The sequence below is a fragment of the Prionailurus bengalensis genome, chromosome D2, assembly GCF_016509475.1.
Source record: "Prionailurus bengalensis isolate Pbe53 chromosome D2, Fcat_Pben_1.1_paternal_pri, whole genome shotgun sequence".
NCBI lineage: Eukaryota > Metazoa > Chordata > Mammalia > Carnivora > Felidae > Prionailurus > Prionailurus bengalensis.
In genome coordinates this window covers 57,193,895-57,214,248 of record NC_057351.1, presented here as the reverse complement: position 1 = coordinate 57,214,248, position 20,354 = coordinate 57,193,895, and the positions used below count along the sequence as shown (strand labels likewise).

The 20,354-nt window shown below is 39.8% G+C and overlaps 1 protein-coding gene and 1 non-coding gene across 2 annotated transcripts in view; one reads left to right on the top strand and one right to left on the bottom strand.

The window, feature by feature from the left end:
* The window catches only part of HPSE2 (heparanase 2 (inactive)), a 663,935-nt gene that overhangs the window by 500,644 nt on the left and 142,937 nt on the right, over positions 1-20,354 (top strand). The window contains exon 7 of the mRNA XM_043597217.1: positions 7,302-7,395. Coding sequence (XP_043453152.1) covers positions 7,302-7,395 — 94 coding nt within the window. The remainder of the gene's footprint in view (positions 1-7,301; positions 7,396-20,354) is intronic.
* Positions 11,139-11,245, bottom strand: LOC122493569. Its single transcript, XR_006299931.1, has one exon. It is a non-coding gene; the product is annotated as a U6 spliceosomal RNA (small nuclear RNA).

The window sequence follows — 20,354 nt, the reverse complement described above, 5'->3', positions numbered from 1 at the left end:
TGAAAAGTCCCAGAGGTGCTCTCCTCAGAGCCCACTCTGATGGCTGGAGCTGCAGATAGCTTTCCTTCACCTTCCTTGCCTCCCACACAGCTCACCTCAACATCGCTAGTATCAAAGGTCAGCTGTTTGAGCCTCTGCCAAGACATTGTGTCTCTCTACATACACCTGGTCCACTGGGGAGAATGACCTGGGCTCAAGACTCAGGACCCCAAGTGTGCAAGGAATTCGGAGAAAGAAAAGGTCAAATAAATGGGGCCCTTGGCAGTAATTGTGCCTCAGGGCCACACTTTTGGCTCATTGTGGATTAGCTTATTCAGGCACTCATGCTTTTATTAAATACAGTTTTTGAGTACCCATTATGTGTCTGTGGGATTTTCTGCAACCTTGACCTTTACTTGTACCATTTTTCAATGATAACATTTTTCCAGAACACAAAACTTTATAATTCCTGAAACTTTTCGTCAGTTTGGTGACTCCTGAATGGATTTATATGAACTAGTTTAAGAAAGCTAAAGAAACGAGGGGTTGTGGGAAGTGAGATGGGCTAAATGGGCAAGGGGCATTAAGGAATCTACTCCTGAAATCATTGTTGCACTATATGCTAACTAATTTGGATGTAAATTAAAAAAATAAAATTTAAAAAAATAAAATAAAAATTAAAAAAGAAAGCAAATTACAAATGGACACATGGAGAGTAATACAAAAACATATAAACTTTACAGAAAATTATTAGAATGCGGATTTATACTCTGCATAATGTTCGCTAAGGGTTTGGTTGTTTCATGAGTGGGACATTTGTATAACAAGTTTTATTTACTTATCTGTGTGTCTTAATAAACTTAATAAACTATTAAAGTTTGAAAAAAATTAATTAAAAAAAGAAAGCTAAAGAAATATCTATATTCTGTAGGATCTTTTTTTTATTTGTAACAGTTTTTCATCCAGGCTTTACCTGCCCAAAGTTGTTCAGAACACAAGATAAGAAGGTTGACCCAATTGCAAAGAAGATCAAGGATAAGGTAGCCTCAGAAAGAAAACCTAAAGGCAAGTGTGAAGAACAATGTGCTCAGCAGGAGCCCAGGATGAGGGCCTTTGGAGGAGGGGCAAATACAATTTATAAAGCCTTAGAGTGACTCAAGTCAGCCTCTCCAGTGTTTGGCTTCAAGGTGTCAGAATAGGTTTTATAGGTCAACAGCGTTGTTCTAATGATTATCCAAGTTTCTCCCCCTTCAGTGGGGAAGGCCCCAGTTTTATGGAATTACCTGCCCACTCAGCAGGCTGGGTGTTAGAATTCAGAGCAGACTGCCCCTCCTCCCTGAAAGCAGCAGGCAGCAAAATAGGTCCGGAAATTCCTGAGCATTGGGAAGCCAGCACTAATGCAATTACCTGAAATAAAAGAAGGGGTCAGATAATAAGGGGCAAAGGTTTTTCCTTTTAAAGTAAAGAGCCAGGTAAACAAAACCAGCTGCCCCTGGAGCCAACAAATTCTCCTCATTAAATGTTTTAAGAGGCTAATGGGCATAAGTAGCTAATTGCAGTACAATCCTAAAGACTAAATCTAGGGTCCTGGAGAAGGGGGAGAAGGGGGATCAGGGTAAAAACCTGGCAGGCAGAGGTAGAAAGGAGATGAGACCTGCCCCTGGCAGAGGATCCCAGATGTCCAAAATGGAATTAAAATTAAAGTAAGAATAAGATGATTTGACCTGGAGTCACTAATGTTTCTGTCAGTATCCTTGTGGGATGGGCATGGCTGGGACAGTTTTAAATTTATACACTAGTAGAATAGGATCTGGATTAAGTTTTTTAAATAACTAATTATGGGAAATTTTTTGTGCATTTACCCTGAAAATCTCTGAAAGGCTATACAGCAAAATGTTAATGGGTTTCTCTAGGTGTTGGGCTTGATTGCGATTTTTCGTTTTCATATTTTAATTTTATTTATGTGCATCTTCTAATTTGCGTATAATGAACACTTATTTCTTTTATAATAAATAAAGGGCAAAGTTTTAAATAAGATGAAAGGTAGTAAACTAGACATAAACATTAAGGGGGGCATGAGAGTTGGTGAAGGAATTGGTAAGAGGTTTTAGTTACTTTGTATACTCTGCCATGTTTCCCACCTCCCCAGATGTGTGCTTGATATGACCTGCCAATCTAGAGGCCAGCAGAGGGAGGAATAATGGTTGCTGGTATTGAGCCAGACAGGCTATTTGTCCACACACAAAGGTTTCAACCTCATTGCATTTGTAATAGTTCCCAGAAATGTTATTTCTACGCAGACTCTCTTGGCTTCAGCTTTTAGCTGAACAACTCAGCCACTTGTGGTTTGATCCTAAGAGATGCTGAAATTTCAAGAACGCTTAGAGGAAGAATATGATTTACCTAAAAGTGTCCATCTAAGTGTTTGTAGAACCAACTGTTCTGCCAGGGTTTATGTGGGAGATGCCAAAGCACCTCTAATTAATGAATTTGCTTTCTCTCAATCCTTACTTTCTTCTCTGATTTATTTGGTCTTCTGACACTTTTGTAACCATTACTAAATTAATTAACTCTTTGGAGAGACTGCTTAATAGCTAAGAATCATCTTTATCTTCCCAATGAGAAAGACAAAGGAAAGCAGAGAGAGTTGCCCTCAGGTCACTGGACAGTCAGTCAGGTGGAATCCAGTCCCATTTCCTTTTATCCAGTCTTGATTAGAAATCACCATCTTCATCATTTTTAATGATTTAGTCTTACCAAATGGTTATGTCAGGCTATGCTACCTCCTTCATGTGATATAGCAGGCTCTTACCATAGGCAATCACTATCAGAGAACAGAAGCTCTGTTAACAGGCAGGAATTTTTCAAATAACCACAGATTATTGACACTGAATGTTTTCTTAGAAGCATTGCATTTATGAAGGGCAAATGTAGCAAGCTAATTATCCAAGCATACCCAAGAAAAAGGCTTACGTTTTGTCAGACTCACATCAATGGTTAAATTGGCCCCTCTCTTAAAAGTGACACTAAATTGTGGAGACCATAGTTCAACGTACCATGGAAATAGTACAATATATATGTGTATTTAAGGCAGCACATGAATGTTGCTGGAACTCCAGTATTATATGGGGATTCCTTTGACATCCAAATGTAAATTTGACTCAGACTGAAGATACTAAAAAGACAATGTGGTGGTCAAAGTGGGAAAAGAAAGGACTCTTAGCTGAGCCAAATGTAGACAGAGGCAGTGCCCAGGGCCATAAGCATTTTAGAGGGTCTCTGACCTCTCTGTTAACTTCTCTTACCTTCTTGGAGAACTCATCTGCAGCCATGACTTCCTCCATTACTCATAGTTGGAAGACCCAGGTCTTTTCCTATCTCAACTTTTATCTCTACCTCCTCCTCCTATCTCCACTGGCCTATTGTGTATTTCCTCTTTGATGTTCTCTGAATCCTTGATATCTCAAGCAACATCATCCATCCCCTTGACAAACCTAAAACCTACATGTTTTTGGCATCAGTGTTCTCCAAAATATTCTCTCTCACAAGCTCCTGGTCATCACTGATTCCCTTCCTCTTTCTCTTACACTCTATAGAAGCCTTATTTTATTAGTTTTTCCTTCACAGCCTCTCACTTTTACTTCTTTCCGTGACCCAGATTCTTGCCTGCAGTACTGAGATAAGATAACCTTGTCACACTGCTTTCCTGCCTGGAGCTCTCCCCTCTCCAGTCTAATTCATAGTCCACAGAAATAGCCTGAGACCAACTGAGAATGATTGAATCCAGCTTGTTAGGTTAAAAGTGGGGCCAAAATGGCTCTAAAAAGCTTAAGCCAAAGTTTTTATTGGAATTGCTTCCCCACATGTCACATGAAGGAGAAATTGGACTATTTCTTGGTCCAAGAAAGCAGCCATTGAGTGGACAGTAAGAGGGAGCAAATTTTAAACTTATATTAGAAGAGCCTTTCATGGATTCAAGCTGTAGTACAGTGGAAAAGTAGTAGTAGTATATGAGAGTGGGTTCTCTGTCCTAGATAATCACTTCTCAGGGATACTGTAGCAAGTTTACATGCTTTAAGCCACATGGCCATTAAGGTCTTCTCAAACTCGAAATTTTTGCAATGGAAACACCGCTCTTACCATCCCTTCGTTTGCCTCCCACCTACCAGAAATCCAGAGTCTGTTTTTGCTATTCCGTACTTCCCTCATTCCAAATCATGCTCTCCTTCAGACAGATATTCCCCTGCTCACCTCATCTCATGCCTTTCCAGTCTAGGTTGCTGCCTCCAGTAACCTGGAGGGTACATTTGGTTCTTGAATATCTTTTATGTGCCAGGATCTATGCCCAGCATTTTTCCTGATTTAATTGGTACAGTATACCCTGAAAACTGTGGGTTTGGGATTCTTTTTAACCAACTTCAAAGAAAGGGAAACCTAATATAGGTGGTAGGTGACAAAGCTGAAACTGAGCCAGAGTTTTCTAGGTTCCAAGTTCTGAGTACTTGAGAAAAGAGACAAAAAGAAGGAATGGAGGAATGGGAGGCCCCTCAACTAATGACTAGGTTGGGTAAGGAGGGCATTCATGGGAATCCGACACATTGAAAAAGTGCATCTGATATTTTTATTTCAATAAGCATTAAACTATATGTGTTGCCAGCAAAACTTATAAATTATGATGTTTAAAATAGTTACTGAAGATTAACAGAGAGAAAAGAGGGGACAATAATATATTTGATTAAAACATAAAAGAACACTAATTACAGTGCATGTGTATCATGTGCCTAGTAATCATATAATATAGTCACAAGTATTCATGTCCTTCGGTGTGTATTAGATTAATATTGCATGAATTATTTTTAATTTTAATATTACTATGTTTGGGGGCACCTTGGTAGCTTAGTCAGTTAAGCATCTGAATCTTGATTTCTGCTCAGGTCACAATCTCACAGGTCAGGCGATGGAACCCTGTGTAGGGATCTGTGCTGACAGCACAGAGCATGCTTGGGATTCTCTCCTTCTCTCTACCCCTTCCCTGCTTATGCTACCTCTCAAAATAAATAAATAAATATTTAAAAAATATTACTATGTTTTAATATACCTAGTTTCCTTGTGGCAAGCTATCTAATCACACTTTAAAAAAAAATCAGTGGGGCGCCTGGGTGGCGCAGTCGGTTAAGCGTCCGACTTCAGCCAGGTCACGATCTCGCGGTCCGGGAGTTCGAGCCCCGCGTCAGGCTCTGGGCTGATGGCTCAGAGCCTGGAGCCTGTTTCCGATTCTGTGTCTCCCTCTCTCTCTGCCCCTCCCCCGTTCATGCTCTGTCTCTCTCTGTCCCCAAAATAAATAAACGTTGAAAAAAAAATAAAAATAAAAATAAAAATCAGTAATGCTAATAGTTAAGTACTGATAGGAAGAGGTTGGGGTTATAGGTAATGAACATGGCCATACCCAGCACTGTGTGTTGTACACAATAAATGTTTATTGGATCTGAGTCTAGTATCTTTACCAAGAATGAAGTGAAAGGTCATGTCATTGTTTTGTTTTATTCACTAATGAAAGTAACCACCAAATTTTCAAGATCATGTACTTTGACATAGTAATTTTACTTTTAGGATTCTGTATTCATACATAATTTAACCATCAGTCCCCTGTTGTTTATGACCCCATCTTTGTAGCTGAAAATGAAATTAAAAAAGAACTAAGAGTTGTTGAATGCCTACTATATGCCATACACTTTAGGTTTAACTGCTTAATCATTGATAATACTGAGAAGTAAATATGTTACCTCTTTTTTTTTAATGTTTATTTATTTTGGAGAGTGAGAGAGAGAGACAGAGCATAGGCAGGGTAGGGGCAGAGAGAGAGGGAGAACAGAATCTGAAGCAAGCAGGCTCCAGGCTCTGAGCTGTCAGCACAAAGCCCGATGCAGGGCTCAACCCCACAAACCATGAGATCATGACCTGAGCCCAAGTCAGATGCCTAACCACCCAGGAGCCACCCAGGTGCCCTGATATGTTACCTCTTTTAAGAATAAGAAAACCGAGGCATGTAGAGGCCAATATCTTGCCCAAGTTCACACAGGTAGTAAATAGCTGATTTGGAATTTGAACTCAGATATTTCTGGGTCCAAAACTCATACTTTTTCCAACATACCAATAGTTTAAATGTTGGATTTCGTGGGAATGTCTGAGGTGGTAAAGGAGGCCAAGGGGAAGGCTGAGTAGGTGGAACTCACATCTCACCCTCACTTCAACTAAAGCACCTGCTTTACAATTAAACAAATTTTTTAAAACATTCTAATACATCATGCATTGATATGGGAATTTAAAATTAAAAATAATTTTCGCATACTTCTATAATATATACTGATAGGTTGATGTCTTATTAAAAATGAGATGATCTATCATTAGCCATCAGCTGGGGAGACCTGAGTGGGATGGAAAAGGCACCCAGGTGCATAAGCATTTATTTTAATTCAGTTGATTTAATTTGGAATTTTGTAAAAATGGGGGTGGGGGAAGTTTAAGATAATAAAGGTCACCCAAACCTGGCCCAGTCTTAGCTTAGTCTTCAGAGTAAGGATTCACAAAGAGGGGCCTCACAAAGCTGGATCAATCTGTTTTGGTCAAATGTTCACAACATACTATCAGCACAACTAACACAACCTGATAAAAACCACAGTGAATGCCGAACTTGTTACTACTATTTTAGGAGAGGGCTGGAAGACTAAGTCATCTGTCTGATTTATTTCTTCATTCATTCATCCATTCATTTATTCTGGAGCTGGTTGGTAGGAGAGGGTTGACTACAAAGTGAACTGGAGATGAAACCTTTCAGACCCACTCACTACACTGTATCAGATTTTTGTGGTCAGTATTTGTTTTCTTATTTAAAGGTATGGAAACCTATAAAAAATGTTTGAATATTCTTTCTAAACCTGTCACATACCTTTACTACTTTAAGGTGGGGACAGGGGTGGTATGGGATGGATGTTAAATTACTCTTCCTGGGGGAAAAAAGAGTAAGCTTTTCCTCCATTACTTAATTTGTATTATGGATTCCTGTCCACTCCTACAGAGCAAGCAATGCAGGTTCATGTGACAGAGGTTGGAAAAAAATGACTCCACAAATGGAGGTAGAAATGAAGAAAATAAAAAGGAGATTACTTGTTTGAAAAACACCCAGGGTAAAAACTTTTCAGGATGTGAAAGCCCAAGTGAACTCTGGGCTGTTTCCTCAGGCAACAGAGACCTCTGGTTAGAGAAATGTATTTGTAGCCTCCTGTTCAAGATTTTACCTGATTCTTATTTTATTTTTATTCCAGTTGCTACATTGATGGCCGGGTGGTCAAGGTGATGGACTTCCTGAAAACTCGCCTGTTAGACACACTCTCTGACCAGATTAGGAAAATTCAGAAAGTGAGTAAAAGTCTCCTGGGAAGAAGGAGTGAGTTTGGGAGTAAAGCAAGGAAAAGGTCTTGGGGTCCCAGCTGGATGTTAGCACTGTGGGAACCAGGGTAGAAAAATAGTATAGTCCAGATCTCCCTTTCACAGCTGATGATTGTTGTTTATTGTTTTTAAAATTGAGAACAGTTTGAATGTGCCATTTCAAGGTTTAAAAGCTTCTCTATTTTAATAACAACTGTTTTGTAATAGCTGGCTTCTAAATTGTGAGTTTCTTAAGGGAAGGCTAGATTTGCTTTGTTATTTTCTTTTTGCAGGGGCCTATTTGGGCCTACTTTAAAGAGAGAATGATTATGTTCATTCAGTGAAATTCTTGTCTGGGGCATTGGCCATATTTATTGGTTCTAAATAGTGTTAAATATCTCAGCCATAAATACATTATTCCTAGGTGTCTTAGAATAGCCAAGTAACACCTTACTTTTGTAGAAATGTGGGAGAATCTGTATTATATTAAGTAATGGCATGTAGGTCCTAATAGCAAGGCACCTTTGGTCAACAGTTCTCACACTTGAGTGCAGTCAAAATCACCAGAGGTTGCTCAGAAGGTTTACAGTCTCACTCCTGATGTTCTGATTTAGTATGTCTGGAGTGGATCTTAGATACCTCTTTCTTAGTAGTCATCTGTCAAGTAATTCTATGCAATGCAGATAACATTTTGAAATACACTGGATTAGTTAATTCTGAACTGTGAAGACGTTCTGTCTGCAATTTCCATCTGCCTCTACAAAATGATATCACATCTTTTGTTGCCTAGTCAGGTCATTTTTCCAGGTAATGAGGACCTTTTGAACATTCAACTACATCTTGAGCAAATTAAACAAATCTTTGCAGAAAAATAGCAGTGGGTAAACCCCTATTAATATGGGATGAATGAATAAATGAATGGACAAATGAATGAATGACTCATGTATAAAATTATCTGTGAAATAAAATTATGCTTGGAGTAATCATAGAAAAGCACTTTTGATTGGTAGAGTGGTAGTCTATATGCCTTTTTTTGGTATTCAAATCAGTGTCCTGTTCAGATTACAAAAGCTTTTTCAGTCCTCTTGTTCTCAAAATGTTTTAGCAGCTAGGAAGCCTCAGGCCTTCTGGACTCCTATACCCCAGTCTATCCCTCTGGGGATCAGGTGCACTAGCCAGTATTTTTCTCTGTCACTGCCTCCTACCAAGCAAAGCCTAAGAGAACTAAATAATTTGAAATGTCTCTGCCAGTCTCTGTTTGACATTCATTTAGGTTTTAATATTTAAATATTTAATATTTACTGAACACTTAGCTAGTACCAGGCAAAGCGCCAGGTGCTGGGGATACAAAATGGAATAAGACATGGTCTCTGCCTTCAAGGAACTCAGAGTTTTAAGGTTTAACAGCTTCTTTGAGCAGGTTGCAAAACATTACTTAAGGCAGTCAAATACCCTATTGAACACTGTAGTCTACTAAGCACTTTATGCTAATCTAATATTATATATTATTCTCTAAAAGGAGGGACGAATGTCTTTCATTCATTCATTCATTCATTCATTCATTCATTTGTTTATTCTTCCATCCAATAGATATTTATTGAGTGTGTACCATGTTCTAGGCATGATTCTAAATGTTTGTGTTACAACAGTATACGTGATAGACAAGTCCCTAAATTTTTGGCTTTTCTGATATTAAATGTAATGACCTGATCAAAAGGCTGTCATTGGAAGTAAAATGATTCAGCGGTATCATGGCACTGAGAGTGAAGGTTCTAACTGTGCTCTTGTAATTGTTTAAGTAGAACAGTTAACTCTAGGTCAGAACTAAGACATAGGTGTTGGGAGTTAGGTTCTTCCCTTTCTCACCACTACCCATTACTCTCCACCACTGCGTACTTCTTACCCACCACAGAAGGTTCAAAGACTGAAATAAGTGGCTAAGCTCATCTTCTGATGTGTCCAGGCAGGGCCAAAGGAAGTTAAAGAAAAGAGCTCAAACCCTGTGCACAACTGAGATTCAGACCTCTCATAGCATGTCTAATGGACTTGGCTGGGAGGGCCAGGTGCAGTTGCAAGGAGAAACAGTGGAGCCTCTAAGAGAAATGACCTGTATAAAGAAGGTGCCTGGCAGGGGTCAGCTAGAATTAGCAGTAGAATCTGATTTCACTTTTGGCTGTTGCAGATAGAACATGCCAGAGGTCCTCTCAGGACCTAGGTTAGGGTTCTGGTTATGATGTGCTGTGCAACAAATTACCCCAAAACTTAGTAGCATAAAACAACGATTTACTGTGTCTATGGATTCTATGGGTCACGAATCCCCACAGGGCACTATAAGGATGGCTTGTCTTTGGCTCATGATGTCTGAAGTTTCAGCTGAAAGACCTGAAGGCTAGGGTGACTCAAAGGCCGGTGACTGGAATCACAAGGCTTGTTCACTTGCATGTACTGCAGTTGATGCCAGCTGTTGGCTAGTACCTTTGTTGGGTTGATAACTGGAATACCTACATACGAACTGTCTATGTAGCCTGGGTTTCCTTCCAAGGTTCAAAAGTCAGATGGCCAAGAGAGAGAGCCAGGTGGAAGCTGTACTACCTTTTCTAACCTACCCCCAGAAGTCACAGGGCTTCACTTCAACCATAGTGTATTCATTGAGACAGTCATCAAGACCAATGGAGATTTGAGGAGAGAGGAAATAAACTCTTCTTGATGGGAGAATAGCAAGATTCTAGAAGAGCATTTAAAACCAGAATTATTTTTCCAGTCATCTTTGGAAAATACTGTCTGCCACAGTTTCATCTGCCCTGTATCATTTAGTAGCCCTTCCATCATTTCCCTGTCTAGTTTCTTTTTCCAGCTTTTCTTTTACAAGCTCTCACCAGATATTGCCTTAAATGGGTATCTGCTGGAGGTGTTGCTGGATCACAGATTCCCCAAGATTTGATTTATGGGGTAGACATTCCCTTGGCTGCACAGCCCGGACCCAGTGGCTAGGGCCTCCAAGATGAGAGTCTCTCTCAGCACACCCCAGGATGTGCTAGGTACTGGTCTGCTCTGGGGAGATGGGGACTGGGAGACCAGAGAAAGGTCACCAAGTTTTGCCAGTTAAAAAGTTGCTTTAGCTGTTCCTGAAGTCCCCTGTGGGTGGGAGGGGGGTCTGGGGAATTAGAGTCCAAGATGCACACCGGCACAGACTGGCCAAACTTTTTTCTTCAAACTTCCAAAACAAGTTTATAGAGGGGCCAAGTAAGATTTTAATGCATATATACCTAGAACCCTCATCTAAAATCTAAAAGTATAATCTTTGTTTCTACTCTATTTTGAGAAGCTCACAGAAATTCTAATGATCCCCCTTAGGCCTACAGTGATGGGAAAAGGGCAGATTTCCTACCAAAATCAATTCATGAAGGAGTGGTTAGATAAATCAGTGATGAGACTGTTTGAATAAGAGACAGAATATAGGATTTGAAGTCTAATGCTTGATTTGGAGTTCAGGCTTAGCTGTGTAACCATGGGTTGGGTTATTCACTTAACTTTTCTAACTTTGTTTATACATCTGTAAAATGATGGTGCTAAGAATACTCTCATCTTTCCCTTTCACGGAGATTAGGAAAGTCACATGCGGCCCTATTTTGTTGATTGCTATTGAATGCTAATATTATTGCTATTACTATTGTTGTTTGAGTTGTTGTAGTTTTTTATGTCTTTATTTTATTTTGTTTTTATTTTTATTCCATAAAAATATGGAACGCTTCACGAATTTGCGTGTCACCTTTGCGCAGGGGCCATGCTAATCTTCTTTGTATTGTTCCAATTTTAGTGTATGTGCTGCTGAAGCGAGCACTATTGTAGTTATTTTTAATAATAATTCATATGACTGGAGAAGCTTCCTGCTACCTTTATCCTCAACTTGTTCTTTGCTTTTTTTTCTTCTTTCCTCTTTCTTTGAACCCTGGGGAGTATGGTAGGTGATATTTTTGGCATCTGAAAGGCAGTGACTCAATTGCTAAAAACAGCTGTGGTTTTCAAATTTGGACTGCCATTTACAGAAGAATTCTCTGTTTTCTGAGCAGTGGGCAAATTCTGGTTATATGAAAATCTACATTATGTATTTGAAAGCCAAAAGAGACAGTGTTTGGATGAGCCACTCCTTTGGATGATCTACACATTCTCTCCCTTCTATTAGAATAAGGATAATCATCTGTACTTTGGGAGATGAGTCAGGGGAAAGAGTTGAGAATCTAACAATGTAAGCAAGAGTCAGATGGGAAAGTAAGAGATGTTTCGGATACAGTGCAGATGGTATAGTGTGGATACCTGGGCTGACTCCAAAACAATGACATAAGAACCAAGAAGAACCACTTTGGCTTAAGTCACTTGGACCCTATGATTTGTGTCTTCATCTCCTGGAGGAATCAGAAGAGGAAATAACACTTTTTGATATTATTTTCAGCAATTCAATAAGCACAGGAAGGAGTTGGTGAAATCCCAGTCATAAGGGAAGTATTTCCAAAAGTACTGTCCATATGATTGCATTTTGAATACTAAATAAACTGGACAATTTGCTTCCCTAATATTTGAAAAATTCCTTCCTTCTTCCTTCCTTTCTTTCCTTTACTTATCAACTGTTTATAACATTCTTAGTATTTTCCAGGCCCCTGAGGATTAAATGGTGAGAAAGACTTACATGTGGTCTAGATCTTGTGGTCTAGTGGAAAAATAGTTAATGAAGCAAGCAATGATAATAAGATGTGATGACTCTTATAACAGAGATGTATAGGGTACTATGGGCACCCATGGTGGGAAATACCTATCTTAGTGTATAAAAGAAGGGCAGTCCTTCTAGAGAAAGTGACATTTAGGCTAATACCTAAAGGACAGGCACCTTCTAATTTATTTAGTTCTGAGAGTCTGATCAGAGGACTACCAGTGTTAATATATATGGTGGAGAGAATGGTTTATATGGTTCATAATATGACCATTATCGTTCTTTTGTTAATATCATCATTGCTTATGATTGCTTACAGTATTTAATGAAGATGAACTCTTTTGAAGTGTCTTTACTTTTTCCAATATATGTGAGTTGCAGGATTAAGGAAGTAGGTGAGGCAGAAGAATATTTAATCCTTTTGAAGTAATTAATACATAAAAAGGAAGCTTTTGCTCTTAGCCAACCTTCTGGTTTACCCACTTATTTGAGCCTCTTAGTATATGAAAGGGGAAGGGGATTAAAAAATAACAGTTATTATTGAGTATGATACAATAACTAGAAGCACAACTAAAGGGAAAATGAGAACAACAGTAGTGTTAACCTTTTGTGAAGAGAAGTAGAAAATGAAAATGACATTACTAGGGTAAGAACAGTAGTATCACCACAAAAGTCAGTGTTTGATTCACTCATTTATTTGTTAAAGGTTCATTTCAGTGTGCCATTGCCTGTTTACCATAATGCCTATCACGTGGCAGGTGCTTAATAAATGTTAGTGGAAGGGAAATAGGCAGGAAGGGGAAGGTAAGCGAGCAGAGGAAAACAGTGGAAGAAGTGTAAAAGAAGTAAAGTAGTGTCTCTGTCTCATTCACATTTGGATCTGCTATCTCAGCTGTTCACATGCAGAAGAATCTAATCTGCTCCTAACTATGCAGCATAGTGTTGACTAGATAGAAATTGATTCAGACAGCAATAAATGGGCTGTGCTTACATGTAGGCATAGTAGGAGAGTTTCTTCTGGGTATGTGTTGAGAGGTGAAGGAAAAGTCTCTTTGTTGTTCAAAATAACATTTCAGTCTGATTACTAACGCCAGATATTTCATTTGAAAAAAAAATAACCTTTCAGGGGCACCTGGGTGGCTCAGTCAGTTGAGTGTCCAACCTCGGCGCAGGTCATGATCTCACAGTTCGCGAGTTCGAGCCCCACCATCAGGCTCACTGCTGTCAGCGCAGAGTCTGCTTTGGATCCTCTGTTTCCCTCTCTCGGCCCCTGCCCTGCTTGTGCTCTCCACCTCCCCAAAATAAATAAGCATTGTTAAAAATGTTTTAAAAAGAGAGAAGAAAAAAATAACCTCTCATTCTACACATTAGGGAGAGGATGCAAAATGTAAATAACCTGAGAAGAGGTAAACTACACTGGTTCAAAGTCACACTAAGGTGTTAATATCAAACAGAAGGTCCTTTCCCGAGAGCAGATTTGCATAGGCGGGGAGGAGAAACACAGGCCAAGGATATACTCAAGAGAGTCAGAGTACCCCAAATACAAATGGTGCCACATGAATATCTTGGAAGACATCCCTGAGTGTCTTAAGTTTTATGGGGACTGAAATTCATACAACAGGAAACTCTTTAAGAAAAAGAAAACAAAACAAAATTGCATGTTTTAGAAATATATCTGACCACATGAACACAGTACTAGGGCCCCCTTCCCAGGATACCAGCAGAGGCCTGTGAGAGTGGGAAGCTGGAAGTTCGAGCTTCATGAACTTCCCAGTAAATTAGTTTCTGTGATGCCACTTGGCTGTGTATTTACAAATGGGACAGTATGACCCAAAGGAATCTTTGGCTCTTCTCTTTCATATAGAAGACACTAATAATAAATAGGGGAATCTAGCTGGAAAGGTATGTTTACCACAAAAGAGCTCCAAAGCTTTAGTTGTTGTCATCTTATGAACCATATCTCCTTGACTCTTAAACACAAATAATTATAAAATGTACCATAATTTAATATAGCCAGGGAGTGGAGGAGAGATAGGAGATAGGATAAACAGCTGGCAAATTTCAGCTCACAAGTTTCTTTTGAGATTGACTATAAAAAACGTTCTGATTTCAAAACCATTAAAATGTGAAAAATGCATCATTAACTTACAGAAATACAGTAACCATATTACTTTTGAGGATACAAATGCCATTTATTGAGTGCATCGTATATTACTAACCCATTGAAGAAACCAGTCACTTACTCAAAGCCATTAGTAGTAAAATTAGAATTCAAGGCCAGGCCCACCTAACTCCAGAGCCTACACTCTTATCCAATCCACTCTTCTTTTGTTTTGTTTTTTTTTTTTTAAATTTTTTTTTTTAACATTTACTTATTTTTGATACAGAGAGAGAGCATGAACAGGGGAGGGTCAGAGAAAGAGGGAGACACAGAATCTGAAACAGGCTCCAGGCTCTGAGCTGTCAGCACAGAGCCCAATGTGGGACAGGGACAAAGTGCAAGCAGGGGAGGGGCGGAGAGAGAGGGAGACACAGAATCCAAATAAGGCTCCAGGCTCCAAGCTGTCAGCACAGAGCCCAATGTGGGACTTGAACCCAGAAACTGCGAGGTCATGACCTGAGCCAAAGTCTGATGCCTAACTGACTGAGCTACCCAGGCGTCCCTGTGTCTTATTTTAAACAGCCTTCTCTAATGTGAAATTATTTCATTTTAGCTTATATTGTCTTCTAACATTTTTAGAATCACGTTTTTATTTACTCTGGAATCTACTTTGTAAAGGTGCAAGATAGAAATAATCTGCTTGTAAAGTCAAGTTTAGAGAGCTCCCAACCGGGTATCTAGACTATGAATCTGATTTGCTATTATCAATGCATGCAGCTAGTGTTTTCACAATTTGAAAGTGAGAGATTTTGTAAGCAATGGCAAGGATCTGGTGTGGTGAAGGAAGGGTGTGGGGGAAATGGATGTGACACGAGGGTCACATCCTCCTAGGGCTTAGTTGACTGAGGTACAGACTTTGGCCTTGGTTCCCCCTTTCCCACCCTTCAGTATGAAAATGGCTCCAGGCAAAGGAATGGTAAGTGATCCCCACAGGGTTCTGAGAGGTCCATCTATGACCTGAGCTGAAGTTGGATGCTTAACCGACTGAGCCACCCAGGCGCCCCCAATCCACTCTTCTGCATCTACCATAACTGTTAGCCATTTATTTTGTAGCCAATATATTATTTGTATTCCTAACCACCCAGGGTTAGGAAGACTTTTAAGTAGCACTGAATGTCCTGATGAAAGAACATCAATTCAATGCCACAATCAGTTGATATAATCTGGCATAGGTGTCCCAGAAGTTAGAGTCCAATGAAAGTTATATACCCCAATGTTAGGTAATGTCTAATATTACCACAGTGTTAGATAGTGGAAGAGGACTGGGCTTTTGAGGGAGTGATTTGCATTTATTCACTGGACTTCATTCTTACATCCCATGTGCACAGGCTTTTGGTCAATGCATAGTGAGTTCTGGTTATGTGCAAGGCAATCACAATGCAAAGGTATATGCTGCCCATAGACACTTGGAGGAATGGCCCTGGGGACAAATTGTGGTTTGGGGTAAAAAGCTTCTTCAGGAGGAATAGGCACCTTGAGGTGACCTTCCAATTTTCCACATGGAAGGGGGGATTATATGGTTTGTCTTGAATGAGAGAAAATTACTTCTGAGGATGATAAAGCCTGACTCGTCAGTGGGTAGACTGTCCAGTAAGCCTAGGGATTGGTTACTCATGGAAAATAACTGGGGAAGGGAGGAAGAGTCATTCTTGTGTGAGCAGCTGCTGTCCAGTCTCTCCCTCTTCTAGCACTTATCCTTTTTTTTTTTAATGAAATTTATTGACAAATTGGTTTCCATACAACACCCAGTGCTCATCCTAAAAGGTGCCCTCCTCAATACCCATCACCCACCCTCTCCTCCCTCCCACCCCCCATCAACCCTCAGTTTGTTCTCAGTTTTTTACAGTCTCTTATGCTTTGGCTCTCTCCCATTCTAACCTCTTTTTTTTTTTTTTCCTTCCCCTCCCCCATGGGTTCCTGTTAAGTTTCTCAGGATCCACATAAGAGTGAAACCATATGGTATCTGTCTTTCTCTGTATGGCTTATTTCACTTAGCATCACACTTTCCAGTTCCATCCACGTTGCTACAAAAGGCCATATTTCATTTTTTCTCATTGCCACGTAATATTCCATTGTGTATATAAACCACAATTTCTTTATCCATTCATCAGTTGATGGACATTTAGGCTCTTTCCATAATTTGGCTATTGTTGAGAGTGCTGCTATGAACATTGGGGTACAAGTGGCCCTATGCATCAGTACTCCTGTATCCCTTGGATAAATTCCTAGCAGTGCTATTGCTGGGTCATAGGGTAGGTCTATTTTTAATTTTCTGAGGAACCTCCACACTGCTTTCCAGTGTGCACTGCACCAATTTGCATTCCCACCAACAGTGCAAGAGAGTTCCCGTTTCTCCACATCCTCTCCAGCATCTATAGTCTCCTGATTTGTTCATTTTGGCCACTCTGACTGGCGTGAGGTGATACCTGAGTGTGGTTTTGATTTGTATTTCCCTGATAAGGAGCGACGCTGAACATCTTTTCATGTGCCTGTTGGCCATCCGGATGTCTTCTTTAGAGAAGTGTCTATTCATGTTTTCTGCCCATTTCTTCACTGGGTTCTTTGTTTTTCGGGTGTGGAGTTTGGTGAGCTCTTTATAGATTTTGGATACTAGCCCTTTGTCCGATATGTCATTTGTGAATATCTTTTCCCATTCTGTTGGTTGCCTTTTAGTTTTGTTGGTTGTTTCCTTTGCTGTGCAGAAGCTTTTTATCTTCATAAGGTCCCAGTGATTCACTTTTGCTTTTAATTCCCTCGCCTTTGGGGATGTGTCGAGTAAGAGATTGCTACGGCTGAGGTCAGAGAGGTCTTTTCCTGCTTTCTCCTCTAAGGTTTTGATGGTTTCCTGTCTCACATTCAGGTCCTTTATCCATTTTGAGTTTATTTTTGTGAATGGTGTGAGAAAGTGGTCTAGTTTCAACCTTCGGCATGTTGCTGTCCAGTTCTCCCAGCACCATTTGTTAAAGAGGCTGTCTTTTTTCCATTGGATGTTCTTTCCTGCTTTGTCAAAGATGAGTTGGCCATACGTTTGTGGGTCTAGTTCTGGGGTTTCTATTCTATTCCATTGGTCTATGTGTCTGTTTTGGTGCCAATACCATGCTGTCTTGATGATGACAGCTTTGTAGTAGAGGCTAAAGTCTGGGATTGTGATGCCTCCTGCTTTGGTCTTCTTCTTCAAAATTCCTTTGGCTATTCGGGGCCTTTTGTGGTTCCATATGAATTTTAGGATTGCTTGTTCTAGTTTCGAGAAGAATGCTGGTGCAATTTTGATTGGGATTGCATTGAATGTGTAGATAGCTTTGGGTAGTATTGACATTTTGACAATATTTATTTTTCCAATCCATGAGCAGGGAATGTCTTTCCATTTCTTTAAATCTTCTTCAATTTCCTTCATAAGCTTTCTATAGTTTTCAGCATACAGATCCTTTACATCTTTGGTTAGATTTATTCCTAGGTATTTTATGCTTCTTGGTCTAGCACTTATCCTTGATCGTAGACTCTGCTTTGGGACTCTGAAATATTCTTCCTTATTTTCTTGCATATACTAATAATTTCCTTCACTCCCCTGTGACTTTATCTTCATTGTGTATTCTCTTATTTTAATTTTATATTTTGTTGCAATTATATACATTTGCTTTTCTGTGGTTGGAGATAACAAGAACAGAGAATTCAATTTTAAATCCTAAAAATGACACATAAACAGAAGCCACAAATTAAAAATTGATCTGATACCAAAAGAAAATGGGTAAATATGGCACTCCGGAACAGGGAGACGATAGAAAGCAATTATACAGAAAAAAAAATTAATGAAACTGACAGGAAGTACATTAGACAAAAGAAATAAATCAGGAAGAATGTGATGAGATATTAGAATGGCTGAGCTCAGAATAGCCTAGCTTGTCTAACCTAAGAAGGACATATTAAATATGGAGGCATTTTAGTCACCCAGAAGCTTCCAGGTCTCCTCAAATAGGGAAATTCAATTAGAAAGTAGATAGAACCCTGAAGTGGAACTGTGAGGATTTGGTGTTTGCTCTTATGGTTTTGAGGTTATTAGTTATCTCCACTGAAACTTGGCCTTTTCAATAATAAAATATTATCTCCCTCATATATTAACAAATAAGTTATTTCATTATCTTATTATTTAATGTACTTAATAAGCAAAGTACCTGTCAAGCGACATGCCAGGTACTTAGATACTTCTATAAGGCATACAGAAAAGGAAAAAATGTGGCTTTCAAGTATTTCCAGTATAGTTGAAAGACAGGCAAACAGAAGATTATAATTCAGTTTAAAAAGGTCAAGGTCAGAGATAGGTTTGAAGAACTTTGGAGCCCAAAGGAGAGATGAATTAATTTTCTAAAGGTTTGAGGAAAGTTTCACAGTGGAAGTAAGATTCGAAATAAGCCAGAAAAAAAAAAATTAGACAACATGGAGGAGGAGTGTGTAGGGGAGGAGGCAATTAGTAAAAACCTAAAAGGAGGTCCTATAGTTGGAAAATGATAAGTCCACTCTGTGGTGAACCATAGGTCTTGTGGGGAGGAAGGGGAGAAGAGACAGCTAAGGGGTAGTTATGAAGGGTCTAAGATACCAAGGTAAATGAAGCAGTTGGCATGTATCCTGTGGGCCGGTGGTTCTCTTAATCATTGTACCATGTCTAACATACTCCATTAGACAAATGGATAAAACAGACTAGGGGTTGTGTATAGTTACTGGCTCCTTAGCTTTTTTCCGAGTTGGAGAAACATTTCATACTTTTGGTGAATGAAAAAAATGTAATTGGGGCAACTTTGAAACCATTCTTTTTGTTTTTAAGTAAATCATTCCCTAGATCGCTTTCAATATTATCATAGCACATATACCAGTTAACAACATCGACCTCTGTGAACACATGATTGAGTTCTTCTGCTGGTAATGGCCAAAATACACAAGAAGGATGGACAGAAATGCAGAGTGTTACTGAACTCTCACCTGGACCTCTAGTAAATACAATAGAGAACAAAGAGGCAGGGGCATCCCAAGAAGTGCTTTGTGCATAGGTGAGGTTTAAGAAGCTTCCTGAAGCTATTTGGCTCCTTCTAACCAGTGATTAGGGACCAGTTCTGGTTACTCAAAGAGCTACTGCTCTTCCTGAAGTCCTGGGGAAGGTTGATTTCCAAGTAGATGAGATGCTGGAATTAATGGACTCCAGGTTCTTTTGGAGGTTGGGCCTCCTGCCAGGACTGATTAGCCCAGCTGGCCTGTCCACTATTCCTGTTTTATTGCTTCCTTTCTCATTAAGGAAGGTGTTGGGTTTGGATAACCATAAACAACATGTCTGCTGCTACAGGGCCACCATCTCTTGCACAGCCAGTGGCTGAAACCAGGCTCTCAGGAGTCTTTTTTAAAGACTTAGATCACAGTTTTGGAGAAACAGGAAAAGGAAGCCCAAGTTTGAAAACATGCCACATAAATGATTATTTTCCTATTTTCCTCTTTTTTTTTTTAATTCAAAGTGGCAGGGAAAATAAAACTTTAAAAAGTAAAATAAAACCAGTACTGTTTTCCTCATTCTGTTTTCTCTCTCACCCCTGCTCTCTCAACATAGCCACATGGAACAGTCCTGATGTCCTCAACCCCTGAGATGGGAGGGAAGGGAGTTGGAGGCTTCCCTTCATATCAACCTGCCCCCAGCAGGCCCAAGGAGTCTGAGCAGCCACTGACCACTTGCTGAGCTGTTGTGTGGGTGCCTCATGGCTCCCTTGTCTACGTGGGCCCAAGGGCTGAAGTCTATTTAGGACCACAGAACCCTTAAAAGAGAGCCAGCCACCCAGCCCCTCTCTAACCTCACTCCAGTAATCTCAACACTTGTACTTCTTCCCCCTCCCCAGACAATGTGTTCCTTAAAATGACCTTCATTGGCACATCATTTCTCACCAGGAACTGTACCCTTGTTCTTTCCAGTCCTGCAATTTTGTCTCTTCCAGCACAGGGAGAATCATATTTACTCAGAAAACCACAGTGTTGAACTATAGCCCTCGGTTTCTTAGAGTTTCACTTTCTAAGGGAATTTTGCAGCTGGTTCCATCTGCTTGTCCTGATTTT